Genomic DNA, 20,785 nt, shown 5'->3' on the forward strand with positions numbered 1-20,785 from the left:
CCACGCGCAAAGAAGAGGACCCCAATGCACTGCAAGGCAACTCATATTTTTCTTTTTACCAAAGCAAAAGACTTCACGTGCATCCAACCAATACAAAAGTACATTTTATCCTCACACTGCACCTGCTGCGGAATTTGTGTTCCGCTGTTGGTTCGTAAAGGCACGCATGGTGAGATCATACGTCGCGAATATTGCAGCATTGGATGGAAAGGAGCGAACAGCAGTGAGAGACCATCCACAATACAGAGCACGCATGCCACCCTCAGCATACAACACGCGCAGCGCCTTTCCAAAACTCCATCGTGAAAAAACGGGGTCTACCTGCATACGAGTCTTGACAACATCTGCAGGGAAAAAGACGGTCCAAAAAGCCACACCGCTGCAGCCTCCAGCAAACATGAGCCGCCATGGCGACAACTCCGCTGTCGAGCCTCCTAAGGGCGTCAGAAATTCCTTCATCTTGTCGTATGTGCCACAGTAGGCAGCAGTACCCGGCACCTCACGGGCCAACATCGCAACACCGCCTTTGTACAGCGCCGTCACGCCACCCCGACGCAAAATTTTAACCGTGCAATCTGTGACGCCATGGTACTCCCGCTGGCCTGCCGGCAACATGTTTGCCACCTGCAAGTGGCACTTGACAAGCTCCAGTGGTGTTAAAAATACCGTTGACGCCACACCACCGCCAACGCCGCCAAGAAATATTTGCCAAGCAAGCGGATGATATTCATCCGCACCCACCCGTCGCAGGGTCCACTTGTAAAAGGAGAAAACAACAGCGTGCTCAAAACCGGAGCCTAAAAAGCGTGTTGAAACCCCATGGTAAAAAGAAAGCATGCCCTCGTTCTTCAAAAGCCTTGCTGCACAATCCCAATATCCCCTGTAGAGCGAGCCGTAAGCCTGCAAACGGACCTTGATCGTGTCAAGCGGGTATTCCAGAAGTACTCCCACCACTCCAGAAAATGTTCCAGCAACAAACGTGTGGAAGTACTCTTCTGCCATTCGCACACGGCAGAAATCCGTCCACCACTACAAAAAATAAAATAAAATAAAATAAACGGAAAGACGTATGAAGCAACAGAGGCATCGTCCAAAAAAAAAAAAAAGACTACATTTGTAAGACATTTTTGTTCTCGTATAATTTTCAACAAAATATGATGCCCTTCACCTTTTTTTTTTCCGGTGCTCCTTCGTGCGTCCCCGCATGTTTCGCCCCGACACATGCCAGGCGCCACGTCACCTTCAAGTTCTCTTCATACTCGGATCCAACAAACTGTGACTCGTGCCTCTCCCACTCCGCGAAGTCCATCAAGCTGTTCCTCGGTGCTTCCTACGCCACCGTCATGTCAACTTCCTTTTCCTTCCGAGCGCAAGGGGCAACGACGGCTGCGGCAGGCCTCGTGCTGGACTCCTTCGCCATACTGCGGCCAAAACAAAACCCCCGTCACTTTTCGTATGCGTCTTCGCGACAAAACTCAAATGCGCCACTAAAGAGACGAAAACAAGTTTGAATTTCCTCCACCAGAAACAGCCGCTTTTAAAGGCAAAAAAATGAGACAAGGACGTCAACTCCACCAATCACCTCCCCCTGTTCGCTGTTTTTTCATGAAGAAGAAGGCGGGCGGTGGAGCCTTATTGCCATGATGTACTTGCACGGCTGATTAAAGCTAAACAATAAAAAGTAAAAAAAAAAAAAAAACGGCAACACAAATGGGAGAACACACAAAAAATGTGCGTGCCAGCGATGCCACACGCGTGCGCCAAAAAAAAAAAACAATCAAAAGGCGCAATTTCATAACTTACTTATTTCTCAAAACAAAAACAAAAAAAAATACATATGTCATCTGATCCACTGTTAGCACGCCATGCATTCATTTTTACTGGATTATTGCATAAAGCGCGTGTGTTCTTTTGAGCGATAAGGCCTTTTGTTTCTTTCCTTCCTTCCTTCCTTTTTTTCGTCATTTCTTTTTTCCCCTTCAATCCGACCTGCCCTTTTTTCTTCTGTGGGTACGTGTGTGTGTGTGTGTGTGTGCGGTGGAAGGAGTTTGCATGTGGGAATGCACGCAGAAATGACTTTTTTTTCTTCTCTCCATGCATTCATTTGAGAGCCGCGTCCCCGCACTTTGGGGAGCGGAGTGATGTCAACTCCAACGCTGAGGGCAAAGGCCCAAATGTTCCAAGGAAAAAAAAAAAAAAAAAGAAAAAAAAATAGAAGAAAAAAAATTATTCTTCGCTCCTTTATTTTTTATTTTATTTTATTTATTCCCTTTTCCCCCGCCCTTCCGTTTTACCAATTCAAAATATATTTCTGGACTCCTTTTTTTTTTTTTTTACGTTTATTTCCCTCCCCCATCTTTTTTTTTTTCTTTTTCTTTTACATCGGCCATCCCATCATTTCCCCCTTTTGCTTTTTTCCTCTTTTTCTCCTCCCCCGCATCTTACACTGCTCCTTGCGGCTGTTGCTTTTACTCCCTTCTTACTCACTCAGGGAGAGTGAGCCGCAGGAGAAGAAGAAGGAGAATAGAAAAAAAAAAATTATATAAAGAGTTCAGTCGATGGCACCCACAGAAACCGTCATCGCACACGTGTCACATGACGATGCATCCACCGCTCGACCCACCACCCGCCGCACTGCGTCCCTTGTACTTTGCAAGCCACTGCATCTGCGTTTGGTTGATGGCACCCCGTCGCTTCTCGCGGACGAGTGTAATGGCGTCAAGAGGCTCCATGCCGCCGTACTCCACAAGCGCCAGAGCCACGAGTATGGGCGCACGGCCAAGACCAGCCACGCAATGAATGGCAATAGACGCAGGCTGCGTGGAGGCACCAGAAAGCAGCTTCTCCTTCTCCTTGTCGAGGAGTTGAAACCAACTCTCTACCACCGACTTTGGCGGTGCAGCCCCGTCGTCAAAAGGCCAGCTGTGTACATCAATCCCGTTCTTCTCCAGCTGTGTGGCGTCGTATGTCAGACCGCAAACCCGCACGAGATGACGCACATGACGCCTTTGAAGTGCCTTGATGTACGTGGGAAAGTTACTGGGTGACGGGGCATCCAAAATCAGCAGATTAAACAACGTTCTCGAGACGTCCCTTCTATCCTTGCACTCAATCAATGTGCAGTTGACGTCCATTGCCTCTGAAAAGTCGTATTTCTTTTACACCAAAAGAGGAGAAAAAAGATATACGCGCCGTCGTTGAAGGAAGGCGGAGCTGCGGGAGGGGGCAAATGAACGAAGACCGGATCAACACAACACCACCTTCAGTGCAGCCAAAACGTCTTCTACCAACAAAAATGGAACTTAAGCTATGGACAACGAGAACAACAACAAAAATTTGTGGAATTCACGTTCGTCAGCCCACCAGCCTTTTACCTTGTTTGCTACACGTGAGGCTTTCCTATGCTTCTTCTATTGCGGTGGAATTGTTGCCGGCACAAACACCCCAAGCAAGCAGGAAAAGGTCAAAAAGGAGGTATATATACATACACATAAACGCAACGTGCATACGTGTATGAGATGGCACCATTCCTTTCGTGAGTCACCATGCATGCAAAAAAAGAGACCATAAGAAATATCATTCCTCACCCCATGGCCGCTTCCAACGTCCCCAGAAAGCGGAAATGTACCGCCACCAGCCACGGCTGCTGCTAATGCGTTCTTCTCCATGCGGTGCGGTGGTATTCTGCTCCACCTCCGTTGCCCTTTCGCCTTCAGCTCGCGGGCATTCTTCAAACGCCCATTTGGCGTCACCCCCGCCTTTCCGTTCCCCACCATGTTATTCACTATTTGTTGCTTTTTCACAAGGAGGGGCCCACAGCTTGGGCGTGTCACCGTAACTTACCCTTTGCGGCGGTAATATTTACACACCCCGGCGCCGGTGATGAATAAAATCTTCTTGTGCCCCACGCGGCGCGTGCAAATCACCCTCACCGTGTCCGTCTTTTTTTGTGTTGGCACCAATCGCCCATACGCGTGCAACCCAAAGAAACACACACACACGTGATTGCTGCTTTTCAAACAAAGTCCTTTCCGTTTCTAAACTGTAAAAACACAAAAATGTACGCAATAATTATTCTCTCATGTGACACAACCACCTCTTCCCTTGCATTGGTGGCGGATTCTTGCACCACTTTTGCCTCCCAAAGAATTTCCCCCTCTTCCTCCCCATATACGCCGCCGCTACCGCATCTCATTCCTTATGGAGACACTAGAGAGAGACTCAGTTTTGCCCCAAAACTAACCGCCGTGACATATCCATGTGTCTGTTTCTGTTTCTGTATGTATGTGTACTACACACATGTATGCTGGCACCGCCGGGTTTATAATACAAAGCTCGAAAGCTTATAAGACCATCGCCTCCTCAAAAAAAAAAAATAAAAAAAAAATGCCAACACCTCCCGCCAAATCTTTTTTTTTTTTACGTTTTTGTTGTTTTTTTCCTTACTTATTTTTTTTTTTATTTTTTTTTCGTTGTTCTCGACTTATTTTTGCCTTCATGTTTTGCTTGCTGTCAGATGGAGAGTTGCGGCATTGATCCACAACTGGGCACTGCAAAAGGAGGTTACGCAGCTCTCCCCTTCCCCTCCCAAAAAAATAAATAAATAAATAAATAAATAAAATGACGATACATCACATAGAAAAAAAAAAAAAATGTATTTATTTATTTATTTATTTATTTATTTTTAGAAGAGCCATTTCCACTGTCTCAGTGCTTTACATCAAAGTTACCCCACACTTACATCAACGTGCATCTCGCGCAGATCAAAGACCCCTCATTACCCTCCTGATGACGCGGTTTATAACGCATAAGCCAGTTCAGCTGCACCTGATTGATGGCGCCTTTGCGCCGCCCTCGCACGTAACCCACCGCATCAAGTGGCGGCATTCCGCCGTACTCCACAAGTGCCAGCGCAACCAAAATGGGTGCTCGGCCAAGTCCAGAAACGCAGTGGACGGCAATCGTCTCTGGGGGTGACTTGTTCTTCTCCTGTTCGAGCAAATTCAGCCAGTTGTCAATGACGGTCTGCGTTGGTGGGGCACCGTCGTCAAAGTTCCAGCCGTGCACCACTATTCCCTGCCTTTCAAATACCTCCGCATTGTACGTTGGGCCACATGCCCGCACAATGTGCCTCACGTTGTGCCGCTGAAGCAATTTCATATACGCAGGTACGCTGCTGGGCGACGGGGCGTCGATAATGAGAAAGCGGAAAACAACAGCGTCGGACTCCCCGCGCTTGCACTCCACCAGCGTGCCGTTGGCCTCCATGACGTCTAAACACACACACACACACAAAAAAAAAAAAAAAAGCCGAACAAATAAATAAAATAAAATAATTCGTAATAAAAAAACAAAACAGAAATAAAGAAAGCATCATAATAAAACAAAATACTTTTAAACCTCCCCCCTCCCCCTCCCTCTCTCTCTCTCTCCCTCCCACACACATACACATCAGTCAATCATTAAAATCAAATACATCATTGATCCTCATATTCGCATAAAATGCTGACACTCCTGGTAGCATATGTGTGTGTGTATAACTTACAACTGTGCGCGTGGTAAAGAAAAAAAAAATATTTAAATAAATAACCTTGCCAAAAAGGTCGTCATAAACAAACAATGAGCATTGTATTAAAATCGTCCAAACCATCAAAACACAGACGCACACGTATGAAATAAAAAGAAAAAAGAGAACTCCTAAAATTAAAAGCGGCATTAAAAAAAAAAACTTTAAGGTTAAATTCCCCATGAATATCCTTTAAATCTTTGCGCCAAAACCATTTACACGTCCACAACCGCATCTCATCTCCCTCTCCCTCTCCCCCCTTCGCACAGACAACCACACAGGAAGAAAGAGACGACAAGGTTGCAGGCGAACGGCACCGCCCCCACACCACTATTTCCTCAGAAGACCATTCATACACTCCGCACATCCAGTTCCGTGGAGTTATGGAAGTGAGGCGGCACTCCCCGCCGTGAGAAGACCCCTCCTTCTCTTCCTCGCTCGCCGGGTCCCACCTGAATCACGGCCTTGGGAAACACAACGCCCCGTTTATTCCGACAGGTCGCCTCCGTCCTGAGCATGTTGACTGCAGTCAGCATGCTCCTCCAATCGGTCTGCTCCGCTCCAAAAAGCAAAAGTAAAAAAATAACACGCTCTTCTTGCATGAGAGCAGTTGTCCTGAGCGCAATAGCAGAGCAGCCAGAAGGCAAACACACACACACACACACAGATACACATAAAAAACAATATATATATACATTTACGACGTTGTAACTCAGGAGCTGCGGTAAATTTGCTGAGTTCCGCAGTCAATGCCGTGCGGGTCTTCACATGGTATTCTTTTCCTATTTCGAAATTTGTATTGCCACCCACATCTAGTTTATTATTCGCACTTTCACCACGGGGTTTCCCTCTACCAGTCCCATCTTACTCATCCTCCGTAACTCGTCCTCTTTAGGACGCGCTGCCACTTTCAATGCAGAGTCCTTGTGGAAAAGAACCCAATGCACGTCCCATGTTGCGTCAACCCAAAATTCTTTCCCCACAATAGATGGCCACGGGGCATCGATGATGCGGACACGTTTGCCGTGAACTTCGCGGAAGATATCATTTAGCTTGAATCGACCCATCATCGGTGTAGCCGGTATTGCCTCCGAGAGTGGCTGGCAGTACAAATGTGACATTTCCAACTCCCTCTGGACCGCAGGAGAAGCAGCGGTAGGGCCGGTGGATGCACGCCCCGCAGCAACAGAAGCAAACAAAGAAAGCACCAACAGCAGCCACAGTCTTCGATTCATCCGTCAAAGCCAAGCAACAGTCCTACAAATAAATAAACAAACAAATACCCTTTTTTTTAAAAAAAAAATAATAATAATAAATTTTATTTCTTTCCAACCTCCTCTTACAAACCAAACAAAAAAAAAAGGAAAAAAAAAAAAGAAAATCAGCACCCATCAATGTTGTAAAGCAGCAAACAAACAATAATAATAATAATAATATGTAGAAAAAGAACAGCAACAAAATACAACCACACAACCAAACAACCACAAAAAAAGAAAAACCCAAAAAATATATATATATATATACGGTTCGTAAAATATAACTCATTACAAAACACCACATAAATAAATAAATATAGTTATATATATTTATATATACAGTGTGTGTGTGTGTGTGTGTGTCAAATAAAATTGCTGGTTTGAAATATAACTCGCATATAATAATTATAAATGAGATTTGTGGACGCAATGATATGCTTGTGTATGTGCATGTAACCAATTTACACCTGCCAATACCATTTGCCTTCATTGCTCGAAACTTCATCGTTACACAATGTTATTTTTCATCCCCCATGCCTCTGAAGGAAATTCAGAACCCGTTCCTCGTACTCCTCCTTGTGTGTATTGTACAAACCACAATGAAAGGCATCCTCAGAGATGTACAACTCCTTTGGCTCCAGTGCAGCTTCGTAAAGTTGCAATGAATGACGGTACGGAACCAATTCATCCGCAGTACCGTGCATCAACAAGATGGGCCTTGGGGCAATCTTCCCAATACAGTGCAGTGCTTGGCAGTGTTTGGTAGGCTTATTGCCTATACGTATATTTAACCAGAGTGACGATGTACGGCGGAATAAATTTAATACAAACTTGCTGTACGTCCGTCGTGAAAAATAACCCCCAATCATCTCAACAATCTTCTGATCCTGAAGCGTCGCACATGTAAGCAGCGCATTTTCTGCAATAATGACATCAATCGTCTTATCAATGGCGGCTGCCATAATGACAGAAGACCCGCCAACACTCGTCCCTACGGCACATATTCGCTCATATTTATATGTATGTCGCATGAAATGGCACGCCGCCACCACGTCAAATCGTTCCTTCATACCATACGTAAACCCTCGCATATTTCCATCACTAAGACCATGTTCACGGAAGTCAAATAACAGACATCCGTATCCTTCCTTGTGCAAGAACGGCACGTGACGAAGCCACGCACGTCGATCTCTTCCACCGCCATGCACAAGTACAATGCCCATCTTCCGTCTGTTCGCTGCAGGAGGTGGAACATACCACCCGCGTAGCGTGTAACGATCCGTGGAGGTAAATGAGACGTCTTCATACTCAAGCCCAAAATCTCTCTTTGGATCATGGCAGTATCCGTTCCAATAATCCGGACAATTATGCATCGTTAGCTTCGTGGATTTTGGATGATGGTGATACCACGGCGGGCGAATGGCAATCTCCGACACAAAGTAGCCAAGACTCACAAAATAAAAAGTCAAAGTCACCGTGATAAATTGTAGTGCAAAAAAGGAGCCATTGATAAAAATAAGGATAACAAATGGAATTAAAAGACATATAACCGCTTTCCGAAGAACACGCGGGTTCACCATCTCAGCGCTCTCTACATCGTTGTCCCTGTATACGTTTTCTTCCTCTTTCCTTTCTTCATCGTCCCTTCCACTTCTTTCCAATGTCTTGGCTTCATTCAATGATAAAAAAAGTGCCAATTGACTCTGAATATCCGGTGGGGCCACTTGAACTGCTGTTTTGCCGTTCTTATCAAGAATGCAGGCATCAACTGAGTGAAAATAGTTAAGCAACTTCTTAATAAATGTCATACGACCGTGTGCTGCGGCAATGTGAAGGGCTGTGCGTCCTTGATCATCCAATGCGTTGACATCGATGTCGCATCTTCTAGAAAGGTTTTTCAGCACCCACACATCACCAACCTCCGCAGCCGCATGCAACTCTGTCATGGATGGAGTACAATAAAACCAATCCCCCCTCTTCCCCTTTGCTTCACTATTATTTATTGATTTATTTGGTTAGTTCCTTTGCCGTTTATATATATAATGAAAAATGACGTTCAAAACACACAAAACAAAACTCTTTTTCTCTCTCTCTCTCTCTCTCTCTCTCTTTGGCAGTAATGAGAAACAATCGACTGCAGACAAATGAACGCTATTTTTATTCTGTTGAATACTTTTTTCTTGTTGTTGTTGTTGGTGTGTGTGTATGCGTGTTGACTATTGTTCCCTACTAGCCTTTTTGAGCAGCCGCGATAAATTAAGGCAAATAAAAAAAGCAAAAAAAAAAAGGGGAAAAAAGATGGAAAAAGGCATCGCAAACACGTACAGAAAGAAATTCACACCATTCATTCCATCTGCCCCCTTCCCTAACCCTAACCCTTGTCGTTACTTCGCAGTTCTTCACTCAATATCAGTGAATGCATGACAAAATGTGTCCTCTGCGATGATGGCACGGCCGTTTTTTATTATTTTTTTTTTTTTGTCTGCCAAGGCAGCGTTGGTAATTCTCCCACCCCCACGCAGAGATAAATAAAAATGTGCGCACAAGATTTGTGTGATAAGACCAAGACCCCTCCGGAGGAGTAAAACTCACACAAAACATGCGCTTCAACGGCGCCACATCCCGCACCATGTGCACTGCCTCCAGGTTTTCCCCCGCCAAGCTAAAGGCGCAGACACCGCTCCACCTGCTTGACGGCATCACCCAAAAAGTCATCCATATTCTTTGAAAAGCCGTACACATGAAAGAGGACTCGCCTGCGTGGATGCATCTCCACGTTTACCTCCTTTTTCCTTTGCCTTCTTTATTCCTCTCCTTCTCCTCCAATGATGATAACGACGCCAGCGGTTGGGACCAGGGCGGCTTAGTGAATAAATCCAAAAACTCCACCGCAATGGCTGGAATATTCATCGTCACGTGGCGTCGACCGCACACCGCCGCCCCATCCACTACGTTACGGTAGAGAACTTTATTCAGGAAGTCACGGCCGTCCATGTTGAACACATGAAACATGACTTTTTTTTTGATTTGGCTGAGCTCCGCATTGATGCGCAGATATTCCACTTCAACAGGGTTCGGAATATCCGCGTAGATTTTTAACGCCAGCCACGGCAGCGGGTATGGCTAAGGGCGCAACACCTGCCAATACTTTATTAGAGCATGTCCCCGCTCTGCATCATGCCAACAACCCGCGCGTGCTCGTGGCCAATTCGCGAGTTCCAATACATGAAATCTTACGAAACAAGAGGGATGCATTCATTCTGTCGGACAGTCACCAGCAGAAGGCTGGTGCAGTTCCCCCTCGTCTCCCCCATTTTCTTCCGCCGGACTTCCATTCATGTCGGGGTGGGTAGTGCACCTCGCAATGACTTTCATCTTAAACTCTCAAAACACGCTTGCGCCGCCCTCTCCACGTTGTTCACAACGACACGCACGGTGGGGTTGCAGAGGGGTTGACGTGCGCTGTGTGATGGGCCACCGCTAAACGAAGACGCCGCGCAACGGACCGTTTTCCCAGCAGAAGTGTCTGCAGTTGTCTCCACTCAAACGGGCTGTGTTTATACCGCCAGGACTCTCGTTGGAAAAAGACAATAGGAAAGAAATTCTTTGAGAGTCTAGCAAGCAACAGTTTTTGTGTGCCTCACTTGAGTGCAAAACTGCCCGTGAGGCATCCATCACGTTACGCACCTTCTCCCACCTACGCGGCGCCCATTGATATGAGCGTCTCAAGGGATGGGAACAACATCTCTCGCAGTAATTGATCCGCGTGCTGCATGTACTTCATGGACTGCAAGTACACCATCTCAAACGCTAGCCGGCGCCTCGTGAGCTCAAGCATCAACTGTTCAGTCTCTGTGAGCGGCAATGCAGCATCACAGCCCGCTGCCTCTTCACACCGCGTTGTCAGCTCCCACATCAGCAAACGCACAAAAGTGGCCTTTTCGGTTTTTGTGGAAAGTTGTCGCTGAAGTGTGGTTCTCCATGCCCTGTTTCTTGCCAGCGGTGATAAAACCCCAGCCACCTCACGGCCTCGTCGGTCTACAAGTGACTGCATTCGAAGCGCATCAAAAATACTTTCCAAATTCGACCTTCCCCAACATTTGTGGGCAATCTGCGTGATGGCACCAGGTCCCAGTGCCGGGAACCACTCCACGATGAGCCGTGACACATCGCTCTTAAACAAACGCTCCCCGCTGTGCGCCAACTCGGGGGGAACGCTGCCATGAAACACCGTCAATACCGGCTTCCCCCCGCACAAGCCACCGTCACTCAAGTAAATAAGCATCGACTCCAGTGAGGCACGTCGCAAGGCATCCTGCTCCGTATGCATATTACCTTCGCCCACTGCCTGCATGAGTTTTGGAAACAACACCGCCGCATCATCCAAAACAGCAAGTGGTGAATACAAGAACCTCTGATGTTCTCCATGCACCCCCCGAGGAAATGCGGCTGCAAGAAACAAAAAAAGTTGATGGTTGTGGTGCTCACGGTCAGACAGATGGCCGACCGCGGAAGTTCCTAGGGGCTCGCGGCACAAATGACACCACGTGCCGCCAGGATCCAAAAAGAGATGCTTGTTTGGTGCGTCAAAGATGCGGTTCTGAAGCCAACAGGGATGGCCCTCCTGTGCAAAGGTGCTGCGACACATCGGGCTGCTGCCACGCAGCCCCACACGCAGATTATTCTTTCCATTCGACGAGGTGCAGGAGGAAAGCAAAGAAATGGCGGTGGCACCGGTGCTCTGCGAGGCCAACTCGGCCAAAAACGTCCTCTCTGCCTTGGAACGCCGCGGCCGCATCGAAGAGCCCCGCTGACCGTTCCTAGACGCAACAAGAAAAACCGCGAAAAGAAAGCAAAATACATAAATATATACACCACGGCATACACGTAAACATCACACAACAGCAGCAGGATACCGCCTCTCTCTCTCTCTCTCTTCTCTCATGGATTGGAAAAAAAAAAAAAAAACAGTTAGTATCCAAGGCCCATTCACGTCCATACACACAGGCAAATAAATAAACAAGCACACAAACAAACCGGCCTGAGTATCCAAGAACAAAAAAAAAAAAAGAGATCTATTCAATTAAATAAATGCAGACCCCACGTCAAAAAACTTAAAAAAAAAAAACAAGGGAAAAAACATGAGTTACAAGCAAAAACAATAAATAAATAAATACCCCCCCCCCCCCCCCAAAAAAAAAAAAAAGAACGCACACAAAAAAGCAAAAAACAACTACTACTAGCGCTATCTCATGTCCCTAAAGAATAGATAAAAGGAAAATCAATTTCCTTTTGACTCAATGATGCTACAACCTCTCTATCCTATCCCACAATTCCCCTTTCAGCCCCCACCACCCTCCCGGTTTGCCCATTCGCTACAAAAAATCCATTTACCTCCCACCCCACGGCCCTAGTTAAGCAGCAGGAAAGAACCAAAATAAAATCATGCGCTGATGCTTCCAAAAAAAAAAAAAAAACCACCCACGTCCCCCCATATTCCCCTCCTCCCTCTCTTAAATGCGCCCACACGCATAAATATCTTGCATAAAAATCAAATACCTTGACAACTTTCATATTCGTCTTGTAGAATTGAATCATATTCATAATAATCATTCCTCCTCTAAATTATATACCGTACGCATACATTATGCCCGGGCATATTTCCATAACAGAAACAAACTCAATACACTGGGTCCGAAAGACCACAAGTGGCCAACTCTTCAGGCAATTCTACCCTTTTGCCCCCGTGAATACATTTCGCATACACGTCGGTAATGGGATTATGATCCACTGCAATGTCCGCACGAGTTCGTTTTTTCCCTGAATCGGACGTATCAGAAAAGCGTACCAATAGTTCAGAATTTTCAGTCGTGCCATCAGATTTATTCGGTGCCGTCAAGGCTTCCACGTGCGCCTCGCGGTCCTCACCAAGAAGTACCAAATGGAAACAGTTCCCCGCCATCGTGCAGCCTGAGAAAAAAGCCTTGCAACCGACACCCTCGTAAATCCCTCGAATACAATCGGAGATTGCCACGTTTCTCAGTTGCACCTCAGACTCAATGCCAAGGTACAGGCCGTCACGACCTCCAACAAGACGGCAGTTTCTTAGGTACACCTTGGAGTTCTGCGTCACTTCTATACACGGAAGCAAAGACGTGCTGTTCCAAGCTTTGCCATCCACCTCATCCTCATCCGATACATTTTTCAAACCCAAAAAAGTAACATCGCACGCATCCAAAGTTGCATTGTGCGTTAAGCTTATACTTCCCTCGATTGTGGCATTGTTGCCCAAAATTGAAACGTGGGTGCGGGAAATGTTTATCGGGCCGCTCGTTTCCAACACATAATGATGGTTTTCAAGAAGAACAATACGGGATCCAGGTGTCCGCAGTGCCTTCTCCAGTTCAGCGGCAGTGGTTGTCAGAAACAAACCACCACCACCCATCATGTTTTTCTCCAACGCGGAGAGTTGAGCGGCATATCGCTTTCTGTCTACAAACCTCAGAAGCTCACAAACAATTTCGCGCGCTTGTTCAAGCTGCTTCGTGACGTCCGCCAACTCGTCACGTAGCCGCCTCTCGGTAGCTTTCTGGCGAGAGTCTGCATCCACCGTCGGCGAAGATTCACCCTCTCCATTGTTAACGGTCCGCTGGGACGCATGTCTCTTCATGGCGCACGACGCTTGCAAATAAGTGGCAGCGCCCTTCCCAGCAACGCACGGACTGACGCGGGACCATGCCTTACAAAAGAAAGACTGATGAAACAAAGAAAAAGAACAAAAAGACTGCGTTCTATGCATCGTCCCCACCTTAAAGAATCTTTCCAATCGTAACGCTAAATGTCTCTCTTTCCGTTATTATATTTTTTGTCGCGCTGAAGTAAAATGTCGTACTGCCGCACTCCCCCCAAATATTTTATGGCCCTTCAGGTGGCAGGCAAAAAAAAAAAAAAAAGAAGGAAAGAAAAAAACTCATAAAAGAAGGCAGGACATCCCCACATGTGGAATTATCTTTGCGTTTGTGTGTGTTTGTGTCTTTGTCGGCCGTGCAGCCGGTACACAACAACAGCCACCATTGCAACCTGAGCAATTATGCATGATCGTCAACATCTCAACTCCCACTGACTGCCAAAACAAAAAGACGGGCACACAAATATAAATATATATTTGTTTTTTCTTCTTTTGGTTTGAATGAGTAAACATTATTTTACCCGGTAAAATTTATTATACAAACACACACACAAAAAAAAAAGTGCACGGAGTTCCAAACAGTTAAAGCAATCGGGGGGTCTTGCAACCACCAAAGGAATTAATAAGCGGAAACGAGAAAACAAAAACCCAACAGTTTGTGTAAGTAATAAAAAAAAAATACACAAACAAACGAATAAATAAGAAAATGTGCTCAGTGTAAGAGCAAATTTATTCGCAGCCTACGATCCCATTTGCAAAAAGTGAAATCCAGTCTCTAACGCCGTTGTCAAATCCGTCCGAAGCCGATATTCCCAGTATGACATCGCGCAATGGCTTGGAAAGGATGGCGGAAAAATGATGCTCAGCACATCCGCCAGTACTTCCTCCTTCAGCAGTCGATCCGACAGTGTCGTGGTGAAGAGCGAGGGGGGTGAGTTCACTTCAATCAGATGGGGTCGCAGGCAGTCATCGATGGGTATGTCATACCCGTACAGCTCGAAGTTATGCCTGTCGTTGAACATCACAGACTCCATCGCCCTAAGGCTGTGATAAATCGCAAACTCAATGCTCCGCATCAATCCATCCGCGCACACCGCCCCGTATCGACCCTGCACAAAGAGGCACAAATTCGCCAAGGACCACTTCCCGCCATGCACCTCGTTGTATGCATCTTCGCCCTTCTGCAATGCCACGTTCGTAAGCTGTGAGCAGAGGTTATCATCCTTGAGGGCGTTGGCGACATAGGGAGTGGCACAAAAGCGGGCAAAGCCCTGCTCATGCAAGTACGCCACCAGTGGCTTAAAAGATGTTACAAACACATAGAGACGCAGATCAAATTTCTTTCCACCAATCAAAAGTGGATTGGCAACGTACTTGGAGACAACAAACGTGCTCGCTGGCAATCCCTCCGCCTCATCTGCCTCCTTCCTCTCTTTAATCCACCTCTTTAGCTGTGTGATGCGATTGATGAGAAAGATGCCGCGACCCTGTGAACGAGATGTGGGCTTCACAATCCACGTGCTACAAGGCTGCCGTCTAAACTCCTGCGTGAACATTTGGAAATCATTCGGAATGTTGTACGTCACGGGCACGCAATCTACGAAACGCAGCCAGCCGGATGGTTTCTCACTCCATTCGTACGGTGCCCGACATGGCGGCGTATACCGCACCATCAGCTGTGCATTGTTGGGGTCTCGAATGTACTTCTTGATGTTTTTTGTACATCAAGTCCTTCCGGGTCAGCTCATAGTGGTTCGGAAAGTGATTTATGATCTGCGTGTCGGTCAGGCGGTATTCCGCCGTGGAGAAAATGCTGCGCACGCGCCTCACATTCATCAAAAAAAAGTGCCAGTCGTCGGACATCACGTCTTCGTCCTCCAAAATCTCAATACTGTGCGGGAAACGCTGAAAGGCAAAGTGAATTACGTGCTTATCCAAGTCTGTGCGGTAACGCAGAGGCGGGGTGTCGTCCCCCTTTGCGCGGTCCTCCAATAACGAGAGCGGCGTGCTGGTTGCCCCTGCCGTTGCGACAGCCGGTGCTGCCACAGACGATGTTGTGAACGTTTTCTTTGTTGACATGACTTGGGCAGCCTTCGAGCTCCCATTTGCCTCTGTGTGCCTCGCAGTCCCGTACTCATTCCAAGACTGCGCTTCCTTGTGCCGCATCGATCCTCACGTTCTCTAAGCGAAGAAACTTTCGCGGTGACAAAAAAGAAAAAAAAACACCACCCGCGTTATTTTAGTTTTATTTATAAAGTCTTAAGTTCCCTTTTCAATTCACGGCCCCTCCTCCCTCTCTCTCCAAATAAAAAAAATAAAAAGGTTAGAAGGAGATGTGCGTACGTGCCGCTTATGCCTGTTGCCTTTTTAACGGTATCCCCTTCGGCCGGTTAAATCCGCCCCGTCCACACCACCGTTGGCTCTCCAAAATTGCACCCTCTTTGATGTCGGCAAAATAAATGTAAGAGAAAAGAGGAAAAAAAAAAAACGGCAATAGGAAGTCTCTGTGACTTTTTCCTAGCGATGTCCACGGCGACGCACCCTCGCCCACCGAGGGACAAGGGGGGGGAAAAAAAGAGAGATAAAAAAGTAATCGCAACAAAACGCACGATGGGGGTGCAATTAATCAATTAATGAGAGCTCGTCGCCCCCATTTCCCTGCTCGCCCTCTTCTTCTTCTTCTTCTTCAGTGTCGGCTGCTCTGATGAACTACCATTCACCGCCTCGCGTGTATCCCTACCGCACGTACGAGCAGCACCAGCAGCCGTGTGATGATGATTTTCCGTATGGCTTACTTCCCGCCGCCCTCTCTTTGCAGCCTTGCATCCGCCATAGGACGATTCATGCCGGTCTCCTTCCTCATCGGCACGTGTCACGGACAATGTTTCCGCCGACTCTCTGCGACGCTTGCGTCCACATAATTCCACTTTGTCTCCTGCACGGGAAACACTCTTCTGTTTCTTCATTGGCCTCTCCTCCTGCCCAGTGTTTCCTGGCGCCCTACCCCCGTCGTGTCGGAGGAGTTGCCTCACGTCTTCGTCCTCCTCCCCCAAGAAACGCCGAATTTCCGCAATAAAAGCCTTGTCATTCTGGCGCAGCATGTGCCGCTTCGTCTCAGCGCTGCTCTCCTCGCTGCGTGACTGCTTCTCAACCAGCTGACGCTGGGCGTTAAGTTTCTTTTTCAGTCGCCGCAGTGTCTTCTTGTCACGCCCCTCCGGCATTGCAAGGGAAGATGCCTTTTCAAGTGTCTTTTGCAGCTGCCGCGCCGCAGAGGGCTCCTCGCTTGACTGCATGTGAACTGGAATACGCCGCACCTCACCGTCACTGCTGCCACGCTTGCATTTCTGACGTCGCCTTGCTTCACGGACAGTGCCAGCCACAAACGGCTGCATGCTGGTCGTGACGCCACGATTGCTTGACGACAATGCCTCGGCCGCTCGGCAAAATGGCGATAAAAAGAGCAGATCCTTCACATACGAAGGATATGTGGCTGTCACGTACTCAAACGACTCCGGCAGTGTGACACATTCAACGAGAGGAATTGGTTCCTCCCGCTCAATCCTTCCTTTTGACGCCAGCATGCGATGCTGCTCATGTCGTGAGAGACGCCGTGGTGGCTGAAGGACGTTCAGCTGCACAGGAGACGTGAAATCCCGCAGACACTGTTCGCTGACCATCAGGAACTCGCCTGCAACCTCAACAGCCTGCTTGGCGGCATCTGCCACCATTGCGGCGTCGTTACTCGTGAACAACTGCTGCGCTATGGTCTCATACTTGCGTGAGGAGCGAAGCGCCTGCGCCACACTCGCAGGTAACGTCGCCTCTGTGGGCATCAGTGCGACAAATGTCTCCAGCGGTGTCAGAGGGCCACGGGCGTCACGACGGGGTTGAATGCGAATGCCGCGGCGATTCTTCAGGCAGTGGAGTACCGCCGCACGGAGGTGGTTGAGATGGGGAGACATGGGCGCAGGGATGTACTGGTAGTCGGGGCACACGCCGGTAACGGTGGTGTAGAGCGACCACAGCGAGGCGCGAAGCAACTCCATGCCTACTCCCGCATCGCAGTCGCCGGTGTAGTCGGATGCCTGAAGAACATCCGACAAAAAATCCACGTCGATGGACATCAAGTCCGGGGCGACCAGGCAACGCCGCATCGACGCCGCTCGCACAGTGCGGTACCGCTTCCACAAGATAGGTGCCACATCGCCCACCCCAGCGTAGTGGTCACCGCCGTTAAGAAGAAAAAGAAACACAAAGTCCACCCGCACCGAAGCGAGTTCTTGCACTGTTAGCCGAAACTCCCCGGCTCCTTGTGTTCCGCCACGCAGCCACCGGTACAGCATCTCGGAAACACTGATGAGCTGCATCGAAGAAGGCCCCACGACGAAAAGATTGTGGTACTGCGTCGCCCCCAGGCACGTCAGGGTGAGATCAATGTCATTGCCAATCACAACAACCGTGTGGTTCGGGTTGTACCGCTCGCCCCGCGAGAGGGAGGCGGTGGCAACGTGGGCAAGAGCCCGCGCGATCTTTGCCTCGCCCTCGCCAGCCGCCGTGGAGCCGTGAAGAAAGACAGGAACAAAGTGGGGCAGAAATCCGCGCCCACCTCGCAGCTTGAACTGCGCCGCCAAGGCGTTCTCCAACTCCACAAGAAAGAGGGAGCCGGGCGTCACGGCAAGTGATGTCAATTGCTGCGCACTGCCCGTGTCGAGCAGCGCCAACCGCCGTCTTCGAAGTCGTTGCGTTTGGAGTTTCGCGTACGGTGCGGGGCCATCGATGCATATCGTCAAGGACACCCGCGGGACCACCACCAGCGTCAGCAACGCCCGCAGCTTCTCCAGCACGGCCTGCACGGCATCGCGCTTCCTCATCGTCGCCGCATCACGGCCGAAACAGGAGTGAATGATGCAGTTCAAATCCACAAGAACGTGATCCACGTGTGGCGTCGCCGCAGGGCTCGAAGAAAGCGCCGAGTTACCGGCCGTCCCATGCGTCTTGTCGAGATCACGGGCGGCTAATGGCTTCTCCGCATCCTGCACGGTTTCGGGGAGAAATCTCGTGCAGGAGGAGGCGTCAATGAACCTGCGCAGCCCAAAAACGCCCATCGCACCGCACCAAACCAAAAAAAAAAACACAATGAACCCTCACAGAAAACTTACGCCTCCTTCTCACCCTTTTTTGTTTGCTTGTTTTTAATTCCTGGCCTCCGCGCCACTCTTTTTTTTTTTTTTATTGCCCAGTCTGTTTCGGAGTTTGCCTGTCCACCAAAGACACACACAACCACTCGCCCCGCAAGCCACCTCTCCGCGACGCAAATAAGAAAAAAGGCAAATAAGAAAAAGAAAGTGAGATAAAATGGATACGTCTGGTGTGAAAAGAACAGCAGGGCATCGGGAAAATGCACGCAAAATTAATAGGTCGCAGCTCAACCCCACAGCCACCTCCTCCACGCACAGACACACACACACAAATAATGGAAAATTTTAACAAACGTGATAAGATGATTCCGAAAATAAAATGACGGAAACAACAACAAAAAACAAAACACACATAAACCCAGCGCGTCCTACCCAAGTAGATGCACGCATGTACGAATGTATATTACGTGCATGTAGCCAACGACAAGAAACACCAACAGGAAGGGAAAAAAACAAAAAACGGTCCAGGCGTCAATGAAAATGGTGCCAATAACGGTGTTGTTTGCGTCTTTTCCTTCCTTTGTTGTTGTTCTTGTTTTCGTGTGTCTACGTGTGCGTGCTTCTTTTGGCCCTTGTGGTGCGACACCGGTGGGACTCCTCCGGTATGACTAAGCCACCAAGAAACCAAAAAAACATGTTGTGCCCCCACCACCACCATCTGCCGTGACTACACGGTCAGAGTGAATGTACTGCCGCTATCATCGTCTACGGGAGCGGCGATTGTCCTTTTCTTCCTTGACCGATGCCCTTTAGGATTCACTTTGGGGTCCTTCTCATCTGCCTGCGTGTGTGTCTTCGCCCTTCGCCCGCGGCGTCCGTCTTCCACCAGCGCCACATCTTCCGCGGCATCCACGCGCCTTGCATCCTCCTCCTCCTCCTCGGTGGGTTCCTTCGGCACGTCTGTTTCCTCCGCATTCGGCTCCGCAGTGGCTGGCCTCCTCCGCCGGAAGCGGTAGTATAGCTTGTTGCTGTCATCATTCCACGCAACCACCCTGTGACGCACGGCCGTCAATACTTGACTCTCCAGAGCAGAAAGACGCAGCAAATTCTCCGTGCGATGGCTTGAGAAGTAACCATGCACGCCATCACTGTTGCTTTCCTTATCAGTTTGTTTACCTGCAGCATTAACGCCATCACCAATTGCATGGATGGCCCTCTTCGCTTTCAGGACATCAATCCTTTCCCCATCGTCATCCCCCTGTTTCACCGCACTTGTTGAATCCGTCTCACTGAGTCCCTTCATGGCCCTAAGATTGTCCAAATGAACCTTCTTGTAGTACTCCATCCATTTAGGCAGAACCTCTACAAGCTGTCCGCTGACTCGCATCTGCCAGTCCGTATGAATTCGTGTGGCGGCAGAGAAAACATTTGTCAGCTGCTTTTGCTTTGGAAACGGCACGGGAATGTCATTTGCACGAAGAAGCTGGATGCCAAGATACGCCAAGTCCGTGTTGCCTGTTTCCTGCCCAACCCCAAGAAAGAGATCGGCCACCATGATGGCTCGTGCACGCTGGCTGTCGGTGGGAAACCCCAATGCCGTCGGGGCGCGGCCATTCGCTAGCCCAAGAATGAGACCGGGCAGAATCTCCAGCACGGCCCGCTTGCGCAGAGGCACCAGCAAGTCCATTGAGAGCTGACGGAGAAACGGCACCAACAAGTCCTCCGGCAGCCCGTGTTTCCGCACCGCCGCCGTCAGCGGCATAACCGGCTCCACTTCTTCGTAAAAAGCATCAAGTCCCTCACACAACTGCCGCCAGTTCTCTGCTCCCATTCCCTCTTCAACGGAAGCAGGGTTCTGCAGCGTCAAAGCGCCATCCGTAAACCAACGGCACATCATTTCTCCCGGGTGTGCGACATCCGGCGCGAGCCCACGCTCCAGCAGCACCGATATTACATCCACGAAGGGCGTGTACAGGAGGTAGAAGATGGAGCGGGAGTAGGAAGAGACGTTTAGACGCACCTGGTGTTCAATCTCGGTGGTCGACAACTCCTCTGCGGGTCCCGCCGTCAGCCCGCCCGTGGGATCATCAAACAGATTCATCTCTAGCGAATCAAAGGCGTTGGCGACATTCCGCTG

General features: G+C 48.7%; 8 protein-coding genes and 2 pseudogenes across 8 annotated transcripts, besides 28 other annotated features; all 10 read right to left on the minus strand.

The window, feature by feature from the left end:
• Positions 1-13,988: part of a sequence feature (heterozygous, non-Esmeraldo-like haplotype) that runs on past the window's edge.
• Tc00.1047053509109.114 (mitochondrial carrier protein, putative) lies at positions 112-1,002 on the minus strand (the record flags this gene model as incomplete). The annotated part of the gene is made up of 1 exon (XM_811592.1): positions 112-1,002. The coding sequence occupies one exon, from the start codon at positions 1,000-1,002 to the stop codon at positions 112-114; it is 891 nt and encodes a 296-aa protein (XP_816685.1).
• Positions 1,036-1,058: a microsatellite.
• Positions 1,933-1,976: a sequence feature (CT-rich).
• Positions 2,006-2,035: a microsatellite.
• Positions 2,186-2,226: a microsatellite.
• Positions 2,241-2,267: a sequence feature (AT_rich).
• Positions 2,321-2,379: a sequence feature (T-rich).
• Positions 2,592-3,134, minus strand: Tc00.1047053509109.120 (protein tyrosine phosphatase, putative; the record flags this gene model as incomplete). Its single annotated transcript, XM_811585.1, has 1 exon — positions 2,592-3,134. One exon carries the CDS (start codon positions 3,132-3,134, stop codon positions 2,592-2,594), a length of 543 nt encoding a protein of 180 aa, XP_816678.1.
• Positions 4,365-4,388: a sequence feature (AT_rich).
• Positions 4,410-4,470: a sequence feature (T-rich).
• Positions 4,590-4,620: a microsatellite.
• Positions 4,656-4,684: a microsatellite.
• Tc00.1047053509109.130 (protein tyrosine phosphatase-like protein, putative) lies at positions 4,738-5,268 on the minus strand (the record flags this gene model as incomplete). The annotated part of the gene is made up of 1 exon (XM_811586.1): positions 4,738-5,268. One exon carries the CDS (start codon positions 5,266-5,268, stop codon positions 4,738-4,740), a length of 531 nt encoding a protein of 176 aa, XP_816679.1.
• Positions 5,290-5,391: a sequence feature (A-rich).
• Positions 5,400-5,438: a microsatellite.
• Positions 5,565-5,589: a sequence feature (AT_rich).
• Positions 6,214-6,240: a microsatellite.
• Positions 6,852-6,890: a sequence feature (AT_rich).
• Positions 6,915-6,947: a microsatellite.
• Positions 7,068-7,089: a sequence feature (AT_rich).
• Positions 7,125-7,161: a sequence feature (AT_rich).
• Positions 7,164-7,185: a microsatellite.
• Positions 7,347-8,768, minus strand: Tc00.1047053509109.140 (hypothetical protein, conserved; the record flags this gene model as incomplete). The annotated part of the gene is made up of 1 exon (XM_811587.1): positions 7,347-8,768. One exon carries the CDS (start codon positions 8,766-8,768, stop codon positions 7,347-7,349), a length of 1,422 nt encoding a protein of 473 aa, XP_816680.1.
• Positions 8,899-8,932: a microsatellite.
• Positions 9,256-10,128, minus strand: Tc00.1047053509109.145 (annotated as a pseudogene).
• Positions 9,280-9,302: a sequence feature (AT_rich).
• Tc00.1047053509109.150 (hypothetical protein, conserved) lies at positions 10,520-11,620 on the minus strand (the record flags this gene model as incomplete). Its single annotated transcript, XM_811588.1, has 1 exon — positions 10,520-11,620. The coding sequence occupies one exon, from the start codon at positions 11,618-11,620 to the stop codon at positions 10,520-10,522; it is 1,101 nt and encodes a 366-aa protein (XP_816681.1).
• Positions 11,819-11,859: a microsatellite.
• Positions 12,503-13,621, minus strand: Tc00.1047053509109.160 (hypothetical protein, conserved; the record flags this gene model as incomplete). The annotated part of the gene is made up of 1 exon (XM_811589.1): positions 12,503-13,621. The coding sequence occupies one exon, from the start codon at positions 13,619-13,621 to the stop codon at positions 12,503-12,505; it is 1,119 nt and encodes a 372-aa protein (XP_816682.1).
• Positions 13,760-13,791: a microsatellite.
• Positions 13,989-14,977: a sequence feature (haploid, Esmeraldo-like haplotype).
• Positions 14,251-15,678, minus strand: Tc00.1047053509109.170 (annotated as a pseudogene).
• Positions 14,978-17,894: a sequence feature (areas not merged during assembly with more than two copies in the genome that could not be assigned to a particular haplotype).
• Tc00.1047053509109.180 (hypothetical protein, conserved) lies at positions 16,141-18,615 on the minus strand (the record flags this gene model as incomplete). The annotated part of the gene is made up of 1 exon (XM_811590.1): positions 16,141-18,615. One exon carries the CDS (start codon positions 18,613-18,615, stop codon positions 16,141-16,143), a length of 2,475 nt encoding a protein of 824 aa, XP_816683.1.
• Positions 16,179-16,198: a microsatellite.
• Positions 17,895-20,785: a sequence feature (heterozygous, non-Esmeraldo-like haplotype).
• Positions 19,376-20,785, minus strand: Tc00.1047053509109.190 (hypothetical protein, conserved; the record flags this gene model as incomplete). Its single annotated transcript, XM_811591.1, has 1 exon — positions 19,376-20,785. A coding segment is annotated over one exon (1,410 nt), but the record flags the coding sequence as incomplete, so codon positions are not given.

The sequence above is a fragment of the Trypanosoma cruzi genome, genomic scaffold (genome assembly GCF_000209065.1).
Source record: "Trypanosoma cruzi strain CL Brener 1047053517151 genomic scaffold, whole genome shotgun sequence".
NCBI lineage: Eukaryota > Euglenozoa > Kinetoplastea > Trypanosomatida > Trypanosomatidae > Trypanosoma > Trypanosoma cruzi.